Source organism: Dermochelys coriacea, chromosome 2 (assembly GCF_009764565.3).
Source record: "Dermochelys coriacea isolate rDerCor1 chromosome 2, rDerCor1.pri.v4, whole genome shotgun sequence".
Classification (NCBI taxonomy): domain Eukaryota; kingdom Metazoa; phylum Chordata; order Testudines; family Dermochelyidae; genus Dermochelys; species Dermochelys coriacea.
This window is the reverse complement of record NC_050069.1, coordinates 112,899,582-112,923,757: the sequence shown is the minus strand read 5'-3', so window position 1 is coordinate 112,923,757 and position 24,176 is coordinate 112,899,582. Positions and strand designations below refer to the sequence as shown.

The window sequence follows — 24,176 nt, the reverse complement described above, 5'->3', positions numbered from 1 at the left end:
AACTGATGCTTTCCATCTGAACTGGGAAGGGGCCCAGATGTATGCATTCCCATCATTCTCCTCATTCCTCAGATAATCCTCAAGCTGAAGATGAACCATGCCAAACAATTCTCATTGCCCTGGCTTGGTCAAGACAGTGTTGGTTCCCCAACCTGTTAAGCCATATTTATAATGCTTGACCTCAAAAGTTCATGTTTTTCCACTGATTCTTTATTTAGAAAAAAGAAAAGGAGTACTTGTGGCACCTTAGAGACTAACAAATTTATTTGAGCATAAGCTTTCGTGAGCTACAGCTCACTTCATCGGATGCATTCAGTGGAAAATAGTGGGGAGATTTATATACACAGAGAACATGAAACAATGGGTGTTACCATACACACTGTAAGGAGAGTGATCACTTAAGATGAGCTATTACTAGCAGGAGAGCAGGGGCGGGGTTGGGGGGAAGAAAACAGCCATCACCTTCAGCCCCCAACTAAAACCTCTCCAACGCATCATCAAGGATCTATAACCTATCCTGAAGGACAACCCATCACTCTCACAGATCTTGTGAGGCAGGCCAGTCCTTGCTTACAGACAGCCCCCCAACCTGAAGCAAATACTCACCAGCAACCACACACCACACAACAGAACCACTAACCCAGGAACCTATCCTTGCAACAAAGCCAGTTGCCAACTGTGTCCACATATCTATTCAGGGGACACCATCATAGGGCCTAATCACATCAGCCACACTATCAGAGGGTCATTCACCTGCGCATCTACCAATGTGATATATGCCATCATCATGTGCCAGCAATGCCCCTCTGCCATGTACATTGGTCAAACTGGACAGTCTCTACGTAAAAGAATAAATGGACACAAATCAGATGTCAAGAATTATAACATTAAAAAACCAGTCGGAGAACACTTCAGTCTCTCTGGTCACTCGATTACAGACCTAAGAGTGGCAATTCTTCAACAAAAAAAAACTTCAAAAACAGACTCCAACGAGAGACTGCGGAATTGGAATTAATTTGCAAACTGGATACAATTAATTTAGGCTTGAATAGAGACGGGGAGTGGATGGGTCATTACACAAAGTGAAACTGTTTCCCTGTGTTTATTTCCCCTACCCCCACCCCCCACTGTTTCTCAGACATTCTTGTCAACTGCTGGAAATGGCCCACCTTGATTATCACTACTAAAGGTTTTCTTCCTCCTCTTCCCCCCCCCCCCCCGCCGCTTTGCTGGTAATAGCTAATCTTAAGTGATCGCTCTCCTTACAGTGTGTATGGTAACACCCATTGTTTCATGTTCTCTGTGTATATAAATCTCCCCACTGCATTTTCCACTGAATGCATCCAATGAAGTGAGCTGTAGCTCACGAAAGCTTATGCTCAAATTTGTTAGTCTCTAAAGTGCCACAAGTACTCCTTTTCTTCTTGCAAATACAGACTAACACCACTGCTATTCTGAAACCTTTATTTAGAAAAGCAGCCTCCAACTTTACCTTGAAGTTTTGATAGAGGCTCATGGATTCAGTATATTTCTTTTTTATTTAACCGTTTTAAGAGGTTACAATAAGTTTAAGCCTTAATATATTGTGTATTCAGATTTCATTTTAAATAGGTTTATTTTTAAAATAAATAAATAAATTGGATTTTTATTTAATTAATTATAAGTTTTTAAAAAATCCGCATAAAAAATCAATTTATATCCACCCTGGTCTATTAGGTCTACTTATTTGGCTAAGTGGAAGTGTTTTTCAATTTGGGCAACATGGAAGCGACTTCAACCCATGTTGACTCAGGTTCAGGACATTTTGGACTATTTGCTACATTTGCAGTCCTCCGGTCTGGCTTTTAGCTCATTGAGGGTTTAGTTGGTGACAACCTTGGCATTCCACCTTCCCAATCCAAGGGAGGTCAGTCTTCCCAGATTCCAGGGTAGCAAGATTTCTGAAAGGTGTTGTCTTTCTGTTTCCAGCAGCAAAGGAGCTGGTCCCATTATGGGACCTCAGTACTGTCCTGGCTGCTTTCCTGGGTTCTCAGTCTGAGACATTAGCAACTTGCTCATTTTCTCTTCTTTCCTAAAAGACAGCCTTTTTGGTTGCTATAACTTTGCATCCTCCAGAGACACTAGTGGAATGGAAAGTGTGTTATGATGAAACTATATCATCTGTTTTCCCCACAATACAGAACAGATATTTATTAAACACTTCTGCCTTTTCTGCATTGTTATTGATAATTCTACCATTTTGATAGCTTGACCTTTTTCACTTTTCTGTTAGGGATAAGAGGAGGCATATTGGCAACATCAGCAACATATCTTTTAGTGAATTTTCAGTTGCTACACTCTCAAGTCAACATTTTAGTCTGTTTTTCTGGCTGTTGTTCACATAGTTCAGATTGGGATTTTTTTTACAAATTGAAGTCAGAAATGTTAAGGACATTTATTGGTTTCATAGAGCACTGGGCTGCCATGTTGCAGATTTGGTTATATGAATAATTTTAGTAATCAGACTTATGGCATCATAAAAAAGATGCATTTGATCTCCCGGTAAATGGATAAGCAGCTGTATGGTATGTTTGTGCTTCCTACTCATTTCAAGCTTGAACTCTTCAAAGCACTGTGATATGGATTGTACTTTTTAGGGATGGCGCTCAGTTGTAAGGAAAGTATGAAACAGAAAACAATCCCGAAAGCCTTGGCTGCAAAAAATTAATTTGAAGGAAGTGCAACCATATGTTCTGAATGCTAAAGGATATTAGAAATGCAAATTAAAAAAGAACCATAAACATGAGTCATACTAGATAATAAAATCGCACTGTTAATCGTGTGCCTCTGTTCTAAACTAATTATTCCTATAGGCCTGGATCTAATTATGAATTTGCATTTTATACCATCTTGTTTCTCTGTACATAGTATTGCTGGGAAATTCTAATTCTAAAGCACTCTTTTCTTTTAGAGTGGAGAAAAAAACCATAATGCCTTAAGAAGCATGTGTCAGACATCATTGGGAGTTCATCTATGGCAATATGTGGCCCATATTTTTCCCTTTATAAGACTTTGAAAGGTGGATGTCAGCTCTACTCAACTCTATTATAAATTGCCTTTACATAACGCATAGTCAGAAGATGCAAAATGTGACTCAAAATGTCTTTGGAAAGGAACAATGCATGTGTTTTCTGTTGCTTCAGATTTGCTGAGTGTTTTCATGCATTGCTAGTGTTATTAAAAACAGAAATCTTTGGTGCAGCACTTTCCTTTTGCTTAGCCTAGGTGATTTTTTATTGTAACTGGCAGAAGCGTGAAATCATGTCAGAAGGTTTTTCCATGTAAACTCTCAGTAATTGTGTTTAGAGAACAGGCTTATTACAGGTTTCAGAGCGGTAGCTGTGTTAGTCTGTATCAGCAAAAAAAAAAAAAAAAACCCCGAGGAATACTTGTGGCACCTTAGAGACTAACCAATTTATTTGGGCATAAGATTTCGTGGGCTAAAACCCACTTCATCCGATGAAGTGGTTTTTAGCCCATGAAAGCTTATGCCCAAATAAATTGGTTAGTCTCTAAGGTGCCACAAGTACTCCTTTTTTTTAGGCTTATTACAGTTCTTTAGCTAAAATGTTCTGACATTCCCTCTTGATTATTCCCTCTTGGGGGGAAAAATATTAGAATAAGTCAGTGCTACATGTGACTGTTGTTGGTTAGCTTTGATCAGTGCTGATTTAAACAGAGGAAGTACAGTTTAGGCAAAAAGGAAAATCTGGCAAGATGAAATCCTTAGAGGTTGCATAAATGTCATTTATTGCTTGGATACTGTCTCTCTTTTGAGTACAAAAAGAAATCCTGCACTACCACTACAGAAAACAAAAGTGTCAGAAATTATTATGGGAAATCCAAGAGATTTCTACAGTCAATAATAGCTGCTGGCCTTTAGCATTACAATTCAGTGACATTTCTGCATCATGCACAACAGAATTAGTAATTGCTTACAACTCAGGATAAGAGTAAGAAATTTGCACTGGTAGTATCTGGTGCCTATACCCTAGTGGCAATGAAGAGATGGTGATTTAAATGAAAACTTTAATATTTTTCTCCTGAGTCTTATTCTAAAAAAATGGTTTCAGCTTATTGACAGACATTTTTGTGGATATGTGACGTCATTCCATTTTTATAACTGTCAGCTGCTGTCACAACTTGGTTGTTTCAGTATACACATTATGACCTTGACCCAACGCACTGCACTCTGATATCTCAGCCTGCTAAAAGAAGACATCTATTTTGTTTGGATAGTAGCCTTATGTAAAGGGGGACTACTTTTTTAAAAAAAATTGCTGCTGTCAATTGATTCTTTACTTTATATATCACGAGGTCAGATTAGATATCTGGTGGTCCCTTCTGGCCTTAAACTCTCAAGTAATGGTTTTCATTAAGGACTTACACTGAGCTTGGCACTCTATAAACGTTTGTATTCTTCTTTGAGCTGTGTCCACACAGATTCCACTGTAGATGTGTGCACCCCATGTGTGTAAGCCCAGAGTCTTTTAGCCAGCAGTGTCCGTTGGGGCTGTGCATGCGCCCTCCTGAGAATATAAAGAGTAGAGCAGCCCTATTGGTTCCTTTTTACGACCCAACGTAGTGTGACAGACTACAGTATACATCTGCTTCTCTGTAGTTACCTATATAGTGTTAAGATAGTGTTACTATTTTTAGTAATTATAAATTTTATTTAGTGCCCATTGGCAGTGGCAACAACAAAAAAACTAACCCCCGAGTCTGCAAATCCTTTTCAAACCATGTGTCAAGAGCTTGTGATGCTCATTTTAAAATGTTTCTGATGGAAAAGACTGATTCTCAAGTCCCTTCTCAAAACCAGTCTTCTGTCTTAAAGCAAGTTTACTCTGGAAGCTACTAGGTCTTCTGGCTCTGAGACCTCATGCATCTCCAAAATATGCGGACCCTTCTCTTCTGTCATCCTTGGGTTAGTCAGCAATTCCTGCTGCCTGCGGTAGGAAGGAACAGAGATCTTCTGATGGCACTTAGCACTGGTCACCATCCCAGGAACCATCTAAAAAGAGATGCAAGACTCATCACTCTGTCTCCAAGCCATTTCCCCCCACCCCAAATTTATCATCACAGTGTCTTCAGAAGCTGTGGAAGCTTGTTCTGCTGCAGTACCACATAGATGATCTTTGGTGATCAGACCACTTTTTCAATAGCGATGACATGAGTACTGCTACAGATACTTTGGTATGGTGTAGTGGTAAGAAGACCTATACTTCTGAGACGACCATATCAATACGGTTGATTTTGGTATTGTCCACTTCAGTAATGAGTTTTCTCTCAACACGGAAGAGCATCTGTGGACATGATATTCATTCTCAAACCAGAGTCTGCTCTCTTGAATATTTCTCAAATATCTACAGGTTCCAAGTTTCTTTTGTTAAGAAAATTGCTCTGTATGCATCATCTGTTATACCAATGTCTGTTTTTCAGAGACTAGAATCTGGCTCTCCTCAGTCTGTTGCATCCCTGAGATAGTTGCACCACCATTGTAGGAGTTCCACTTGTCTGCATATTCATCGGCTCATGACAGTAGAAGCCATTCTCCTAGTCTAGTTCCTAAGAAGAAGCCTTTCTGGTCATAGGTCACGTACTTCTGAAAGGTTTCAGACCCTTTGTTTTCTACCCTGTGGCTTTGCTATTCCTGAAATATTGGCTTTATTGGTCATTGTAGTACCCTTACCATTTTCCTGCTTCTTATTCCTCTAGATCCACAGGTAGGAATAGATCTCATCCTCCTAAGGAACTATCTGAGACAATGCAATCATCTTACCAGGGTCTGATCCAGGAGAATTCTAGCACAAGTCCCATACTGAAGAGAAAGAAGTTGATAGAGGAATATGAGGATCAATGCATTCCCTTGGCTATTTCTTTTTTATCCATGTGAAGCTATAAAACCATCTGCTTCTTCCACAATTGATTTTAAGGGCTTTCAGTATCTCTCAAAAGTATGGTGGAGACATCAAAGATACCCCTCCAAGTCATTCAGGAAATGTCTTCAAACTATTCGACGTGGATCCAATCTCCCAAGGCCACTTGGCCATATCAGTCATTGAGGGTATCCTCAATTCATCTTAAGATTTGTGGCAAACCTCTGTACCTATTTCAGCCACAACTAAAAAAGCAGACTGTAATTACTAAGTTCATCCTAAGGAGTTAAAATATTTATTATTTATTATAGTTATTTTCGGCCCTGTTACTGGGGCCTTAGTAGTAGCAGCTGCCCATGAAAAATCTTAAGTAGACTAGTCTTCCCAAGTAGATCCCCAAAGGGGCACCAAGGAAGAAAAGTATATTCTTCAGCTAGTCTGTGAATTCAGATAGTTAATTATAAGGCTTTTCTGGATAAGTACAATGTCCCCAATGTGACAAGATATCACAGCTCCCTCAGGAACCCTTCTCACAATAGTCTGCTGCAGATGGAACTAGATTTTCTTCTTCAGTAGGGTGTGATTGAGATGGTACCTCCAGAGTTCTGTGGCAAGGAGTTCTATTCTCACTACTTCCTCATTCAAAAAAAATAAAGGAGGTCAGCCCTATATTGGCCTTTAAACATAATCAACAAATTCCTCATGAAGTAGTTTGCAACTCTTGACTTGCAAGACCTTTATTTCCATGTGGCAATCGGTCCAGCTCACAGGAAGTTTTACATTTCATGATCAGTGAACATCCTTACTAATTCAGAGTCCTACCTTTCAGTCTCAACAGCCATGAGGGTATTTACCAAATGCCTTTCAGTGGTGGTTGCTCACCTGAGGAGACAAGGTCTTCATGTAAATCCCTGTCTCAATGACTACTTGATTTGGGAAAACACTTATCACCAAGTTGTCATATGTTCTCTCACACACTCAATTTTTGTCCTGTCTGAGTCTCAAGATAAATCAAGAAAAATTTACTCATCCCCTACTGAACTGATCATTTAAAAGGGCAAGGTAGGACTCTTTATTTGCAAAAGCATATCTTCCTCTGGAGAATTTTTCCTTGATGACTCATCACTTCTAACCTCTGCTACCAACCAAAACTTTAATGAAAATCTGCCCTATCTTTCTGGCTCATATAACAGCTTATACTTGCATAACTGCATACACAACAGCATCTCTGTCCTCTTGGCGATGATTGTTTGGTTTATCATTCAGTCAAAGCATGGATTCCCTGATCTTCTGTGGGTGCTGACATCTCTGTGTTGGTGGACAAACCCCCTTCAAGTCTGTCAGCGTTCTTTCACCCACCACCACTACCCAGAAGGACTCTTGTAACAAACAAATGTAGTAAGGCTCTGGTGCTCATTTAGAAAATGTCCGGATTCAGGGCCTGTGGTCTTGGATGGGGTCTTGGTTATACATAGATATGTTTGAACTGAGAGCTGTTTGTTGAGCCTGCAAGGCATTCCAGCCTTGCTTTGGGACACCAATACCCAGATTTTAATATATAATACAGTGGCGATGCACTATATAAACTGAGGGGGGTGCAAGATCTTCCCCCTTTATGTCAAGAAGCAATTTTTGGGAATTGTGTATTCTTCATTGTATCAACTTAATAGCCCAGAACAATTTGGCAGATCACCTAAGTAGAAAGGGTTCCATCACCCATGAGTGAGAATTGAAGGACTCTGTTTTAGATCAAGTTTTCTGGAATTGGGGGTTACCTTTAAGAGATCTGCTTGCCAGTGATCTGAACAAGATGTTCCCTGTATTTTGCTACCAAGGAGGATTGAGTCTGGGCTCTCTGGCAGCTACATTTCTGGTTTCAGTGGGAAAAGGTGCTGATTATATACTTTTCCCCCTCACTCCATTAATTCTCAGAGTCCTCAAGAAGATGTGTCAGGACAAGGCTCGGGTAGTGATGACGCATCGCTTTTGGTTCTCCAACCTGATGCACTTTTCAGTCTGCACGTCTTCCACTTCCAAACATCATTTCACAGAACCAAGGTGCAGTGTTACAGCCAGACCCAGCATACCTATATCTGATGGCAGGGAGATTAGCTGTTAAATTCTGTTGATGGAAGCTTTATGGTAGCAGTCATATTACCCAGGGTTATCTGAACCCAAAGATGTGGTAACTAATCTCTGTTTTCACAACAGTGTAAGGAAATAAATCAGTGGGGACACAGCACCTCCATCTGTTAAATAATTGGAGCACACGAGTGCTTTCACTCCCAAACAATCCTTGTTTTATTGAATACAAAGCATGCATCAAAGATGGCAATAGTCTAGAACACCTCAGAGATAGTTACTAAAGTCTGAAGTGGTGTTGAGTGGTAGCAGCAGGGTTCTGATGGTCAGCCTTCCTCCTAGCTGCTGGGGAGGTTGATGTCAGTGTCTCCTTGCTCATACAAAATCCAAACGTCTCCAAAGTACACTGTCTAATCTTTTTATAGGTAACTCAAAATAAAGCATAATACCAGGTAACCCCTAATGGGCTGGCCATTTCCCTAGCAACAGCAAAGAACTCGTAATTTCTACTTATGAGTAAAGCAAAAAACTTACAATTACAGAAACCCAGACTCTGGTCAGCTATCCACACTCCCTTCCATTCTCATGAATCTGTCACTTTATTTTATCTATCCTTATTAGTAACGCTGCAGCTGTTTTTGTCTGCCAAAGCAAGACCAAAGACCAAATTCTTCCTCACTACGTGGTGCCCTTGCTGCCAGTTTATGGTGGCCAACTGCACAAAGTAGTGTTGGGTTTTGTCAAGTCCAGTTCTCTTGTAACAGTCCTAAAAGTTTTGAGTCAGAAAAGAAAGGTTCTCTACAACAGGGGTCGGCAACCTTTTAGAAGTGGTGTGCTGAGCCTTCATTTATTCACTTTAATTTAAGGTTTCAAGCCAATAATACATTTTAACATTTTTTAGAAGGTCTCGCTCTATAAGTCTATATATTGTATAACTAAACTATTGTCATATGTAAACAAGGTTTTCAAAATGTTTAAGAAGCTTCATTTAAAATTAAATTAAAATGTTGATCTTACACTGCCGGCCTGCTCAGCCCGTTACCGGCCTGGGGTTCCGTTCACCTAGGCTGGCAGTGGGCTGAGCAGGGCATGTGGCTGGGACCCCGGCTGGCAAGGGGCCGGCAGCCAGAACCCCAGACTGGCAGTGGGCTGAGTGGGTCTGGCAACTGGGACCCCAGGCCAGCAGTGGGCTGAGCGGCTCAGCCCACTACCGCTCAGTCTGCTGCCAGTCTGGGGTTCTGTCCGCCAGCTTCTGCCAGTCAGGGTCCCAGTTGCCAGCCCCGCTCAGCCCGCTGCTGGTCTGGGGTCCTGGCCCTGACCACATAGAGTAGGTACCTACCTTCTCCCTGGTTCTAGCCATTCTCTTTGTTTCTCTGCACTGAGATGAGGGTGGGAGTGTGCTGAGACCAGGGCTTGGGTGAATGAGCAGGTTGGGGTGCAGGGTCTGGCCAGGAGCTAGAATGGGGGGCGGCTCAGGGTTGGGGCAGGAGGTTTGGTGTGGAGTGCTTACTAGGGCAGCTCCAATTTGGTGTGAGGGGTGCAGGTGAGAATGTGGGGTGTGTGTGCGTGTGTGTGCAGGAGCTCCCATTTGGTGCTCAGGGCAGGGGGCTGGGGGTGTGTGAGGAGGGTGCAGGAGTCAGGGTAGGAGCTGGGTATGTGTGACGGGTGCTGGAGTCAGGGCTGGGGTTGTGGGGAGGTGCAGGGGTCAGGGCAGAGGGCTGGGTGTGTGTGAGGGGGGGTTCAGGGGTCAGGGCAGAGGGCTGGGTGTGTGTGAGGGGGGGTTCAGGGGTCAGGGCAGAGGGCTGGGTGTGTGTGAGGGGGGGTTCAGGGGTCAGGGCAGAGGGCTGGGGGTGTGGGCTGGGGTTGTGGGGGTGCTCCCAGCCCCCTGCCCTGAGCGGCTCACAGCAGGGGGTTAGAGGGGATATGCTCTGATTCCACCCCTGCTCCCAAGTCCCCAGAGCAGAAAGTGTGCTGTGGTTCCACTTTTCCCTCTTCCCCCTCTGTAGCAAGGGCTGTCAGCTGATCGGCTGCAGGGAGGGAGAGGAGGAGGGCCAGGAACCCAGCATACAGGGGGAAGAGGTGGGGGGAGGGGGAAGCTTGCCTGTCTTGCAAGGAGGGGGGCGGGGGATGATTTTTACTTTGGATTTTTATTTAAATCAATGTATTCCTTTAACGTCTTTGGCGTTCTAATGGCCTTGACCCTTGTTGTCTTTGGGTCCCTGGTCACCTTTCATCCCCAGACCACCTTGGACCCTCCTGGGGCCTGCTGTTCACACTTTTTTGAAGAAACCCACATTTCTTCTTTGGACTCTGAAAGGGAGGAACTTGTATCATCTTCATAATCTTTTAGATCACCTTATAGGCCTCATACCATGGTTACAGGTCTAAAAATCAAGACTGGCTTTTTTATAAAGAGGCCCCAGTATGTTGGCCTCCACCATAGGCATCTCAGACATTGTAGAATCCCCGAGGCCCTTACTGATTTGGGGCTGCTCCAAGGGATTCTATACTTCAGTCACAATCTAAGAGGAGGTCTCCTCCTCCAGTACAGAAAACCTTGGTTCACCATCCATCCATCCATCCACCCTCTGTATAGGACCCTACAGAGGAACCCTTAGATGTCCCGCCTGCATATTTCATCACTTCTGAATCAATATCTCTCCCTCCCCAACCGACTCCCACCCTAAAGGACTTCAGGGTTTTTCAGGACCTGATAAGGAGAGGGGCCACTTCCTTAGGAATGCAGGTTGAGCTTGTGCAAGAAAACCCACAAAGCTTCCTTGGTATGTTACAGATTCTTGCCCTGGGAAAGCTTGCGTCCTTCCCATTGATGGAGATTTGCTAAAGCAGATGAAAACTCTGGTCGACACCAACTTCTATAGTACCTATGGTCAAGTGAGTGCATGGATATTAAGTTCCACAACAGAACTTGGGTTACATTTTTACCCATCCAGTTTCTGATTCCTTACTGGTCACGGACACTAATGAGTGATCTTGACATCCCATCCTAAAGTCACTCCCAAAAACAAGGAGTTCAAGAGACTGGACTTACGTGGCCAAAAGGCATATTCCATCACTACTCTCCAAATAAGTGGACAACTATCAAGCACTCTTGTCTAATTTTTATTAGTTTTACTTTAATTTCTAAATATGCTGACAAACTACCAGAAGGTCTTAAAAGGATACTTCACAGCCTGGACATCCCTTCAGACAGCTATTTGCTGCTGCTGATACAGCTTTGTCTTCAACTGCCACCACCATCTCCGTGAGGCATTCTCCTTGACTGCAGGCTTCTGGCATCAGAAGAAGCTGCAGAATACTATTGAAATGTTTCTCTTTGAAGGGTCCAAAATTATTTTCTTCAAAAAGAGACAAAACTGTGCACACCCTGGGTAACACTTTGTTCATTAGAAGTTTGCACCCCAGTGAGCAGGTAAACAGTGAGTCTAGACCTCACTGTTACGGTATCATATTTCCAACAGAGGTCACAGGACTTCTTGAAGAGAAAGTTTAGATCTTGCTGTCACCAGTTGGCTTCATCTACAACAGACCTTTCTTACCAAACTACTTCAACTTCCAAGCAGTCAAAAATGACTAGCAAACTGACCACATCTCCTCCCTTTCGAAGATACCCATCACTCTTTTGCTGTGCTTGAGGGAAAAAAAAATCACATCAGACAAGTGGGCATTCAGCACAATAATGGAGAAATACGTTACCTTCCCTTCCTTTTCCAAATCCATCTTCCCTGTCCCCTTCCAGAGACCCATCTCACAAGACTGTATTGCTTCAAAAAGGATACCCCATCTCCTGTAATGGGGAGCAATAGAAGAGGTTCTTTATCAACATGGAGGGGGGTGGGGAAGGCTTACTTCCTGGTCCGAAAGAAATCATGTAGATGTCCAATTTTAGATCTAAGAAAGTTGAATGATTTTATCAAGAGAATCAAGTTCAAGATGTTCATCTTTGCTTCTGTTTTCCTTTCCTTGGAGATTGGAGGTAGGTATGCTGCCCTCAATTTGTTCATGTTTTTCAATGTGGCTGTACATTTAGACCACAGGAAGTACCTTTGTTTCATGGGAGGCAATATGCATTATGACTACACAGTTTTTCCCTTTAGGCTGTTGTCAGCCCCAAGGGTTTTTCATCCAGTGCATGGTGGTGGTAACCTGTGATCCCTGTAAGCTGCGCGCTTGGGCGGCCACACAGGAGAGATTCAAGCGCTGCCCAGCTGATTAGGAGAGCATGCCCAGCCAGCAGTATGTGTTCAGGTGCTCCTCCCCACATGTTGCTCCATCCTGCAGATGCTTCCGGGAACCAGGACCCTCCTGCTGGCTGTGCAGAGCAGGGAGGGAGGAGGGTGCTGATGTCAGAGTGTCCCTGTCCCCCCACCCCTGGGCCCCATCTCCACAGAGCAGGGCAGAGGGGACAGCCTGGCTCAGGAGGACTCAGGGTATGTCTACACTATGAAATTAGGTCGAATTTATAGAAGTCGGTTTTGTAGAAAGCATTTTTATACAGTCGAGTGTGTGTGTCCCCACACAAATGCTCTAAGTGCATGTAGTCAGCGGAGTGTGTCCACAGTACCAAGGCATCCGTCGACTTCCGAAGCTTTGCACTGTGGGTAGCTATCGCGCAATCTCTACTGGCAATTTGAATTCTGGGTAGAAATCCCAGTGCCTGATGGGGCTAAAACATTGTCGCTGGTGGTTCTGGGTACATATCGTCAGGCCTCCCTCCCTCCCTCCCTCCGTAAAAGCAAGGGCAGACAATCGTTTTGCGCCTTTTTTCGTGAGTTACCTGTGCAGGCGCCATACCATGGGAAGCATGGAGCCTACTCAGCTGACAGTCACCATATGTCTCCTGGGTGCTGGTGGACGTCGTACTGCATTGCTACACAGCAGCAGTTTATTGCTTTTTGGCAGCAGACAGTGCAGTATGACTGGTAGCCATCGTCGACATAGTCCTGGGTGCTCTTTTAACCAGGCGCCTGGGCAAACATGGGAGTGACTCAGCCAGGTCATTTCCCTTGTTTCGTCTCATGGCGATTGAGTCCTACCGGCAGCGCACTGTCTTTTAATCTGCAGCTAGCAGAAGACGATGGCCAGTAGTCAAACTGCACCGTCTTCTGCCAAGCACCCAGGAGGTGACGATGGCTAGCAGTCGTACTGCACAGTCTGCTGCCAGCATGATGTATAAAGATAGATGAAGTGGCTCAAACCAAGAAATAGACCAGATTTGTTCTGTATTCATTTTCTCCTACCTCCCTCCCTCCCTCTGTGAAATCAACGGCCTGCTAAACGCAGTTTTGAGTTCTATCCTTGAGGTTTTGAGTTCTATCCTTGAGGCGGCCATTCAGTTTCTCCTAAAGCCACCCCCTTTGTTGATTTTAATTCGCTGTAAGCCAACCCTGTAAGCCATGTTGTCAGTCGCCCCTCCCTCCGTCAGGGCAACAGCAGACAATCGTTCTGCCTCTTCTTTCTGTGCAGATGCTATATCACGGCAAGCCTGGAGCCCGCTCAGATCACTTTCGCAATTAGGAGCACATTAAACACCACACGCATTATCCAGCAGTATATGCAGCACCAAAACCTGGCAAAGCGAAACCTGGCGAGTAGGCGACGTCAGCGCGGTGACGGGAGTGATGAGGACATGGACACAGACTTCTCTCAAAGCACGTGCCCTGGCAGTGTGGGCATCATCGTGCTAATGGGGCAGGTTCATGCGGTGGAATGCCGATTCTGGGCTCGGGTAACAAGCACAGACTGGTGGGACTGCATAGTGTTGCAGGTCTGGGATGATTCCCAGTGGCTGCGCAACTTTCGCATGCGTAAGGGCACTTTCATGGAACTTTGTGACTTGCTTTCCGCTGCCCTGAGGTACAAGAATAGCAAAATGAGAGCAGCCCTCACCGTTGAGAAGCGAGTGGCAATAGCCCTGTGGAAGCTTACAATGCCAGACAGCTACCGGTCAGTTGGGAATCAATTTGGAGTGGGCAAATCTATTGTGGGGGCTGCCGTGATGCAAGTAGCCAATGCAATCAAAGATGTGCTGATATCAAGGGTAGTGACCCTGGGAAATGTGCAGGTCATAGTGGATGGCTTTGCTGCAATGGGATTCCCTAACTGTGGTGGGGCCATAGATGGAACCCATATCCCTATCTTGGCACCAGAGCACCAAGCCGGCGAGTACATAAACTGCAAGGGGTACTTTTCAATAGTGCTGCAAGCACTGGTGGATCACAAGGGACGTTTCACCAACATCGTGGGATGGCCGGGAAAGGTACATACTGCTCGCATCTTCAGGAACGCTGGTCTGTTTCAAAAGCTGCAGGAAGGGACTTTCTTCCCAGACCAGCAAATAACCGTTGGGGATGTTGAAATGCCTATAGTTATCCTTGGGGACCCAGCCTACCCCTTAATGCCATGGCTCATGAAGCCATACATAGGCAGCCTGGAGAGTAGGCAGGAGCTGTTCAACGACAGGCTGAGCAAGTGCAGAACGGTGGTAGAATGTGCATTTGGATGTTTAAAAGCACGCTAACGCAGTTTACTGACTTCGTTAAACCTCAGTGAAACCAATATTCCCACTGTTATTACTGCTCGCTGTGCGATCCACAATATCTGTGAGAGTAAGGGGGAGATGTTTATGGCGGGGTGGGAAGTTGAGGCAAATCACCTGGCTGCTGGATATGCACAGCCAGACACCAGGGCGGTTAGAAGAGCACAGGAGGGTGCTGTGCGCATCAGAGAAGCTTTGAAAACCAGTTTCATGACTGGCCAGGCTATGGTGTGAGAGTTGTTTGTTTGTCCTTGATGAAACCCCCCGACCCTTGGTTCACTCTACGTCCCTGTAAGCTAACCACCCTCCCCACCTCCCTTCGATCACCGCTTGCAGAGGCAATAAAGTCATTATTGCTTCACATTCATGCATTCTTTATTAATTCATCACACAAATAGGGGGATAATTACCAGGGTAGCCCAGGAGGGGTGGTGGAGGAGGGAAGGACAAGGCCACACAGCACTTTAAAACTTATTGAATGCCAGCCTTCTGTTACTTGGGCAATCCTCTGGGGTGGAGTGGCTAGGTGGCCGGAGGCCCCCCACCGTGTTCTTGGGCATCTGGGTGAGGAGGCTATGGAACTTGGGGAGGAGGGCAGTTGGTTACACAGGGACTGTAGCAGTGGTCTGTGCTCCTGCTGCCTTTCCACCAGCTCAACCATATGCTGGAGCGTATTAGTTTTATCCTCCAGCAGCCTCAGCATTGAATCCTGCCTCCTCTCATCACGCTGCTGTCACCATTCAGCTTCAGCCCTCTCTTCAGCCCGCCACCTCTTCTCCCCGTCATTTTGTGCTTTCCTGCACTCTGACTTTGTCTGCCTCCATGCATCGTCTGTGCTCTGTCAGTGTGGAAGGACAGCATGAGCTCAGAGAACATTTCATCGCGAGTGCATTTTTTTTCGCCTTCTAATCTTCTCTAGCCTCTGGGAAGGAGAAGATCCTGTGATCCTTGAAACACATGCAGATGGTGGAGGAAACAAAAAAGGGACGGTGGTATTTGAAAAGACACATTTTATAGAACAATGGGTACACTCTCTTTCATGGTAAACCTTGCTCTTAACATTACATACATAGCACATGTGCTTTCGTTACAAGGTCGCATTTTGCTTCCCCCCCCACCGCGTGGCTAACAGCGGGGGAACATTTCTGTTTAGCCATAGGCAAACAGCCCAGCAGGAACAGGCACCTCTGAATGTCCCCATAAGAAAAGCACCCTATTTCAACCAGGTGACCATGAAGGATATCACTCTCCTGAGGATAATACAGAGAGAGAAAGAATGGATGTTGTTTGAACGCCAGCAAACATACACTGCAATGCTTTGTTCTACAATGATTCCCGAATACGTGCTACGGGCCTGGAGTGGTAAAGTGTCCTACCATGGTGGATGGAATAAGGCTGCCCTCCCAGAAACCTTTTGCAAAGGCTTTGGGAGTATATCCCAGGAGAGCCACAAATGCCAGAGCAAATTAATCATTAAACATGCTGGCTTTTAAACCTTTTATAGTATTTTAAAAAGTACGCTCACCAGAGGTCCCTTCTCCGCTGGTCGGTCTGGGAGGCAGCCTTGGGTGGGTTCAGGGGGTACTGGCTCCAGGTCCAGGGTGAGAAACAGTTCCTGGCTGTTGGAAAAACCAGTTTCTCCACTTGTTTGCTGTGAGCTATCTATAACCTCCTCATTGTCTTCCTCATCCCCAAACCTGCTTCCGTGTTGCCTCCATCTCCATTGAAGGAGTCAAACAACACGGCTGGGGTAGCGGTGGATGAACCCCATAAAATGGCATGCAACTCATCATAGAAGCAGTATGTTTGGGGTTCTGACCCAGAGCGGCCGTTCGCCTCTCTGGTTTTCTGGTTGGCTTGCCTCAACTCCTTAAGTTTCACACGTCACTGCTTCGGGTCCCTGTTATGGCCTCTGTCCTTCATGCCCTGGGAGATTTTCACAAATGTTTTGGCATTTCGAAAACTGGAACATAGTTCTGATAGCACGGATTCCTCCCCCATACAGCGATCAGATCCCGTACCTCCCGTTCGGTCCATGCTGGAGCTCTTTTGTGATTCTGGGACTCCATCATGGTCACTTCTGCTGATGAGCTCTGCATGGTCACCTGCAGCTTGCCACACTGGCCAAACAGGAAATTGAAATTCAGAAGTTCGCGGGCCTTTTCCTGTCTACCTGGTCAGTGCATCTGAGTTGAGAGTGCTGTCCAGAGCGGTCACAATGGAGCACTCTGGGATAGCTCGCAGAGGCCAGTACCATCTAATTGCTTCCACAGTACCCCAAATTCGACCCAGCAAAACCAATTTCATCACTAATCCCCTTGTCGGGGGTGGAGGAAGGAAATCAGTTTTAAGAGCCCTTGAAGTCGGGGGAAAAAAGGGTTTTTTCATGTGGACGGGTGCAGGGTTACATCGATTTAATGCTGCTAAATTCAACCTCAATGCGTAGTGTAGACCAGGGCTCAGAGCTGCTGAGGTCTGACTGACTGACTGGTGTGTGGCTGAATGCCTTTCTTTTCTCACTGTTTCTCAGATTTCCCCAGCAACCAGCTCACAGTCAGTCCCGCCCCCTCCTCCCGCCCATGTACCCCATCTCTGCAAAGCGGGGGAGACAATAGGGCTCAGAACAGAGCAGGAGTGCTTTCAGTGAGTGTCTGGAAGAGACAGCATATGGCTTTCCCCAGCAGCCAGCGCACACACGCTGTCTGTGTGTGTGTGTCTCTCTCTCACACAGCTAAATTCCCTCTAAGCTGTGCGACCGCCTATTAAGCCCTGCATAGGAGCTCAGGGCTGTGGCAGGGAGAGGCACCCCTTCCCTGACCCCAACACGGACCTGTCCCGGATATGCCACGCCCAGGGGAGAAAAACCCCTCCCTCGGCCCAGCCCAGCCCCACCAAAGTTGTTGGGGAGAGGCACCTCTCTTCTGGTCCCAAGCTGCTGTGGTGAGAGGGCTGGAGGAGTCCTTTCTCCCCACCGCAGGCCCTGGGCAGCCTGCACCCCAAACCCATCAGCTCCACCCCAGAGCCCGCACCCCAAACTTCTCATCCCCAGCCCCACTCCAAATCCTTCACTCCTAGATGGAGTCCTCAGCGCCTGTACCCAACCCTGAGCCCCCTCCCGCACCTCGAACCCCTCATTCCTAACACCTGGAGTGCAATTTATATACACCATCACTCAAAGGAATAAAAACAGTTACCTGTACATTAATGGTGGTTGTTTGAAATTTTGTGCACATATACATTCTGTTGTTCTTCCACATTCCCCACTACTTCAGACATTAGAGAGACAGTGATGCAAAGGAATGGAGAGGGAAATGGCAGACACATCCCTTTTATGCCCACAAACAGTTGCATGAGGAGAGCATAGGCACATGTGCTGCCTAGTGATAATGCTGACAAGTCTCTCACTCATATGCATTGGGTGCACTATACCTGCAATGGAATATATATCTTCACAACACACCTTGAAGAACGGTTACTATACAGTAAAGTAACTTTTTTTTCTCAAGATGCCTTTGTCCACATGGATCCTATGACCTGTTCTCAGTATAAAGTTCTTTACCTGGATATCTGTATTCATGAAGGATCTAAGTGGCAGTTGCTGCTGCTCTGGCCCTTTGGCTGGGATTTGAGGGCATTCAGACTGATTGCCCTCAAATGCACAGTCCCTATAGACACTGCTGGCTAAAAGATTCTGGGTCCGTGTGTGGTGGGGCATGCACACTTACGTTGTAGACCAAGGCATCTCAAACAATTCCAGTTACTTTAAGATAAGTATCCTCTAAGATGATTGCCAGAAGATTGGGAGAAACAAAGGAGGGAATATGCAGGATTCTGTAGGGGAGAAATTTTTATTGATTTACTACTTCCATCATGGAAGGAAATGCATCTTTAGAAGGCTTTTAGTAAGTGAACCAGAGCTCTGATTTTGTAGCTTTAAATATTAAAGTAGCTGATTATAGCTACCCTGAAACAGTCAACTGATTATATATTGGAAAAGTCCGCATCCGTCTCCTGACATTTTCTCTAATAAGATGTGTAAGATCCCTGAATTCTGTTGTGGTGCTTCTCACAGTCATTAGTATCAATTAATCACCTTGATCCAGATGTTTGCATTTTCAGTTACTAAATGTATTGCTAACACTATATAGAACAGTGAATGCTGGTACCAAGTGGTATGATATAGTATTACACAGTGTGTATTTTGTAATGGTCTCTATAATTACCCTTAAAATGGCTAGAGCACCCTCAAAGAAGTTATAAACTCTGCCTAACATAGCTGAAGTCCTCACTAAAGTCCTAATATTGATGGGCATAGGTAAATAATCCTAAAGAATGGAAAAATTTAGCATTTTCAATGTGCTTGTCATGCTGTCTGGACTGGCTCATGACTGTGAGTGCCTACCTCAGGGCAAGCTGTCAAAAACAGCGCAGACGCCCCAAACTGGCAGTATGTTCTATAATTAGATTTCACAATCCAGTATAGAGTCACAGACAGTTCCCTTAGGCTCTCCAGTCTATCTTGCCACTCAGACAAGCTGGACTTAGTGATAAATGGTCAAGCAATATTCAGGTTGCACCAAAAATAACAAAATATTCAGGTTGTTTCCAGTCCCAAGAGACCAGTCACTTGCCCCAGATCAATTTGTATCTTACATCTCACACCAAAGACAATGTCTGTAGCCAATCCTGTAATAAACTAAATAAAAGTTTATTAACTAGGAATAAGAAGTGAAAGAGTTATTTACAGGTTAATGCCAGCAAGATGACAGAGATGTAGTAATGTGCTGATTGAAAATGTCTTTCATGGCAGACCCAGGGCTAATCCCTGGGAAAATGTGCCTTAGTTTAGTGTCTCTGGTGCTGTGAGTTCAAACAGCAAAGAGATGAAAATTTTTCTTGTGATCCTATTTTATCTGTTTTATTTAGCCTTCCAGTACATTAGCTCCTTTGCATGTAGCATTTCCAAGGTGTTGATAGGGCGGGCCATTCACCAATCCTTTGGGCTGTGATGTTCCTTAACAAGCCATTTAATCTTTATAAGCCTCCTGAATGGGGAGGAAGGACAGTTTTCATGCTTGAGTTCACAGGTTCAGAGCAAACGTTTTCAAAGTTATAAAGCAAAATTTTAATATTTCTTTATAGCATGGAATACAGGCATGACAAGTGAGATTAATGCCTGGAACAATTTACAAGCATTTCAGAGTCTAAACACTCGATACATTCTTATAAGACTAATACCTGTTTTGGACAAATCTAACATACAGGTGAGCTGGTTTAGTTTCCAGCTATGAGTTTGTAAGTGCTCAGCTGACACCTACAGACTGGGCAAGAGCTGGCACAGAATTTTCCACATTTATGAAATCATCTATTTAAGAGAGAGGAAATTTCAAGACAAAGAACCTTGACATTCTAACTTAATGATATTATATTTGTCATAAAAAAGACAATAGAATGTTATTTTTAAAAAACACTTAAATCAAAGCTGTCTTATAGTTTTCCTGTATGTACTTTAACTCTGCCCTTGTATCTCCTCACATCTTTACCTGTAATTTAAAATATTTCCTTTACAACCTCATTCTCTTTTACTTTTAAAGCAGATCAGACACTAACTGCCCTGCTAAAACTTTACATACTAGCTTACAAACTTCTGTTACAAACCAAACCAAATCTAATGCATCTGGGACTAATAGTTGACCCTTCGCTAGATCCTTCTTACTGATGTTAGGAAAATTACAAATTTCTGGTTTTGGTTCTGTACACAGTCCCGGGGAGCACCTTTTCCTCATCCACCATCATACTGCAAGACAGCCATCCCACTGTACTCTAAGCACCCTCCTAACAGGTGCTAGACACCACACTACCCCCATGGTTTTTGCTATCCTGATAGTGCAGACTTGACAAATTAATGCACTAATAAACAGAAAAACTTCCTGGCATGTAAGGAGCTCATCCAACAGTTTCTGCAGAATCTGTTTTTTTATTTAAAAAACAAATTACATTTCCAGCCTTTATGGTTGTGAATAACCTCTCAAATGTTGTTGACACTATTCCATTTTTTTCCCCTGAACCCATACTGCAGATGTCTAACCTGAAAAAATTGAGGTGTGAATTCTCTAATACTTAAATCCTGGCTGCTGTACACAGTCAGAATCACAAACTTTTTCCACAGTTGACTGTTCAGTGGCAGCGCTTGCACTCTGTAATCGCTATTTCAGCCATATGATGGACACTGCACCACTTGCACTCACAGCATGCCAAGGGGAATAGCTCCATGCAGTGTAGTCCATTGCCTTCTCCTACAGATACACAATACACTGTGGCACACAGGGAGCCTTCATGTAGTTTGGCTCCATAGTACACAGGACCTGTACATCTTCATAGGTTCTTCATATTCTGACCCACTCTGTGTTTAGTGGAACCACAGGGGTTTTGCTACATGAAGGTTCTCCATGGTTGCACAGAAAGGCATGTTAAACTACCTTTGTTCATGGCGTGTCTCGTATCTTTCTTAGATGTATCCTTCAGAGCAGCTATATGTCTGAAAACTTGGGAGGTTTCAAGCATTCCTCTTCCATTTGGTCCAAATCTTGAGCACACTTAGAGCACTGGTGACAAGTAGGATTAATTTTCTGGACCTCCTATGATTTCTCCAAGGTTGGTCGAGGTTGGTGCAGGAATCTGACTTTGAGTGTCCAGCCTTTAAACCTTTAATTTTTCTTTTCAATTACATTATATAATTTCAATTATGAGATGATATATCATCTCAACCATGAGTATCTGAACTAAGTTTTTGTTGAGAATTATAAGAAGTGTACTTTCTTATCCTGTTAGAATGGGGAATAGCTGACAGTTTATTATGTGATGTGGCATCATTACCTTGAAGTTTCAAAGTGGGCTCAACTGTGCTCACTCTACAGACACTAAAATGAAGACTAACATCTTGATAATTTATTTATTAAATATGCATAATATCATCATTGCTAATTTTACTCAGCAATATTCTGACACTGTCATTATTTGAAGTCTACTCAATAAGTGTTTGTTTATTCATTCCAAGAAATATGGAATTATATCAGTCTAATATTGGGGCATCCGGTTATATTATCTCATAGTATACCATATTTGCCTTATGGGAGTGATGAGGTATGATTTTGAAAGCAGACTATCTCCAATACTCAGGAAGTGCAGAAATGATGCTATAACATCTTACCATTATTGCCCTTATACATTACTGTACATAGAGATTCAGACCTGTGTAATCCAATCTTAATTTATCCATGGGTCTTAGAATTCAGTGACTGTGATGAGTGATCAGTTGTGTGTCAGATGAGATGCATATAATTTGAACTGTTGGGTTGAATGGGAAGTGTGTACTTTTCTTAGCCTAGAAAGTGAGACAGAATGTGTCAAGGGGAGGAGGTCTCTTTTTTGTGTATTCACACTATATTAAATATTTGTATGTTTGAGATATGTGTATGATTGAGAAGATATACTTACATAATTTGTTGGTGTGATTCTGATACATCATGTTAAAAGCAAACTTACAGATGTTTCTATATTTTTAATGGTGTATATTTTTTTTTTATTGTTGGTCCTTAGCTGAGCTAGATGCTAAGCATGCCCAGAAGGTTTTGGATATGGAGCATACCCAGCAGATGAAGCTAAAGGAGCGTCAGAAGTTCTTTGAAGAAGCCTTCCAGCAGGATATGGAGCAATACCTTTCTACAGGATACCTGCAGATAGCAGAGAGACGAGGCAAGTTTTGAAATATCCCCCACTTAATCCATAGACCCACAACTAGAAGGCTAGTGAGAGGATTCTTTTGGTTTCCTTTCGCACTTGGTTTTATTTTGACACCTTTATTAGTAAAGTGCACAGTAAGTAAACACGGCAATGCAGTGTGTTATCGGAGAGAAATGAGTGTATCTTTTTTATGTTTGATCTTTGTTTTATAATGCAGTACCAGCGCTAGTCAAGGAAGAACATAATTATTGCTGAGTACAATATTTTACGGTGCTGCAGGTGTGAAAGACAGGGATATATCCTGTACTTGGAAAATAAAGTAATCAGAAGGAGTAGGGTTGCATCTCCATTTGAACACGGACATCAGCATTGTCTGAGACTTTTAGTAATATGCATACTTAAGGTATTTCTTCGGCTTACCTGTTATATAGTCAGAGTTTTACTGCAAAACAAAAGGTAAGTAAGAGTTCATATGAAAGCTATAAAATGATTGTTTGTCATTACTAATCTTTGATATTATTTGAAGTACTATAATTGTGGCAGAGTCAAAACAAACTTCTTTTGGGGGCAACTGAAAGTACTTGTACATTTTAAAATATGTTTATTAGGTTAAGGGAAAGATATTTCTTCAAGAATTTGGTGCTGGCTTTATACTGATACTAATCAGAAGTTTGCACTTGTCTTTAATGGTGTGAAGTCTCCATATGGGACAATACATTGGACCTTTGTCTAGGCTGGGGTGGCCAAACAACAGCTTGCAAGCTGCATGTGGCTCTTTTACAATTAAAATGTGGCTTGCAGAGCCCCACCTCCCTTTTCTCCGCCTACCAGACTGGATGGGAGGAATTTGAGGCTTTTGCCCTTCAGCGAGGTGGTGGGGCTAGGGATTTCTACCAGAGATGACTGGTTCCTCTTGACGGCGGGGGGACAATTTAAAGGTCCCCCCAACAGCTTGAGTCACTCCCTCCCCGTGAGTGCTGCACTGAATGGGATCTGCAGGGAGGGGCTGTTGCTTTAGCTCCATGGGGAGAGGCAGCAGCAAAAGGAGTGGCTCTCTGCAGCTCCCAGTTTGCTGGCTCCAACAGTTCTGTGCAGAGAGTGGGCTCAGCAGCACCATGTGACTGAGCTAGGTCAGCAAACCCTGGCAAAAATCTGAGGCACACCTGTTGGGGCTCAAGGCTTCAGTAGGAGTGGGTTTGAAGCCCCCAAGCCTGGGCACACACCTCCTGTGGGGTTGAAGCCCTGAGACCCCTGACCCACAAGGCTGAAGCCCTGAGCCCCGGCAGGCTAGCCCCAGCTCTTGAATATCTGAAGACTGTTGTATGCAGCTCGGAGAGTCAGTAAGTGTCGCCAGCCTTCGTTTAGGCTCTGCACTACTGTCTGCTGCCACTGATCACACTGGTGGATTAAATGGGAAGAAAGAACACCTGCCTTTTGAGAATTACAACTCTTCCTTGCATTTTCACAACTTCTGTGTGTTAATACTTTGTCCAGTCTTGTACTTTTTCTTTCTTGAGAGATTTTGTTTTGTTAAGCGTGCAGGTGGGGAATAGAGTTATAACACCGGAAGAAGAAAAGTGTTGGATTAGTAAGCACCTTTGGGCAGGTCTGTCTCTTCATAGGCATTCCTATAGCACCCGCATGACAGGGCACTGATCCTTATTGTGGCTTCTGAGTTGTCTTTTTTTTCTTCTTCTTCTTCGTAGCATATGTGCAACATGCCTCAGGTGGCATTTGACCAGGATTCATCACAGAGTTTGGTCCATTGGTTGGATCATTAGCTTCCCCAGTTTGGGCCAAGTACTGAGGGGGAGTGTGATATGAATGCTGATCCATGCTGCACCCCCCCCAAAGCTTCTGGGTGCTAATAATAC

At 44.1% G+C, this 24,176-nt stretch overlaps 1 protein-coding gene across 4 annotated transcripts in view; it reads left to right on the top strand.

The window, feature by feature from the left end:
- DTNBP1 (dystrobrevin binding protein 1) overlaps window positions 1-24,176 on the top strand; it is a 193,562-nt gene that overhangs the window by 160,566 nt on the left and 8,820 nt on the right. For all 4 annotated transcript variants that reach the window (XM_043508329.1, XM_043508330.1, XM_038389594.2 and 1 more), the window contains one exon: window positions 22,159-22,314. In XM_043508329.1, the coding sequence (XP_043364264.1) occupies window positions 22,159-22,314 (156 nt within the window). The remainder of the gene's footprint in view (window positions 1-22,158; window positions 22,315-24,176) is intronic.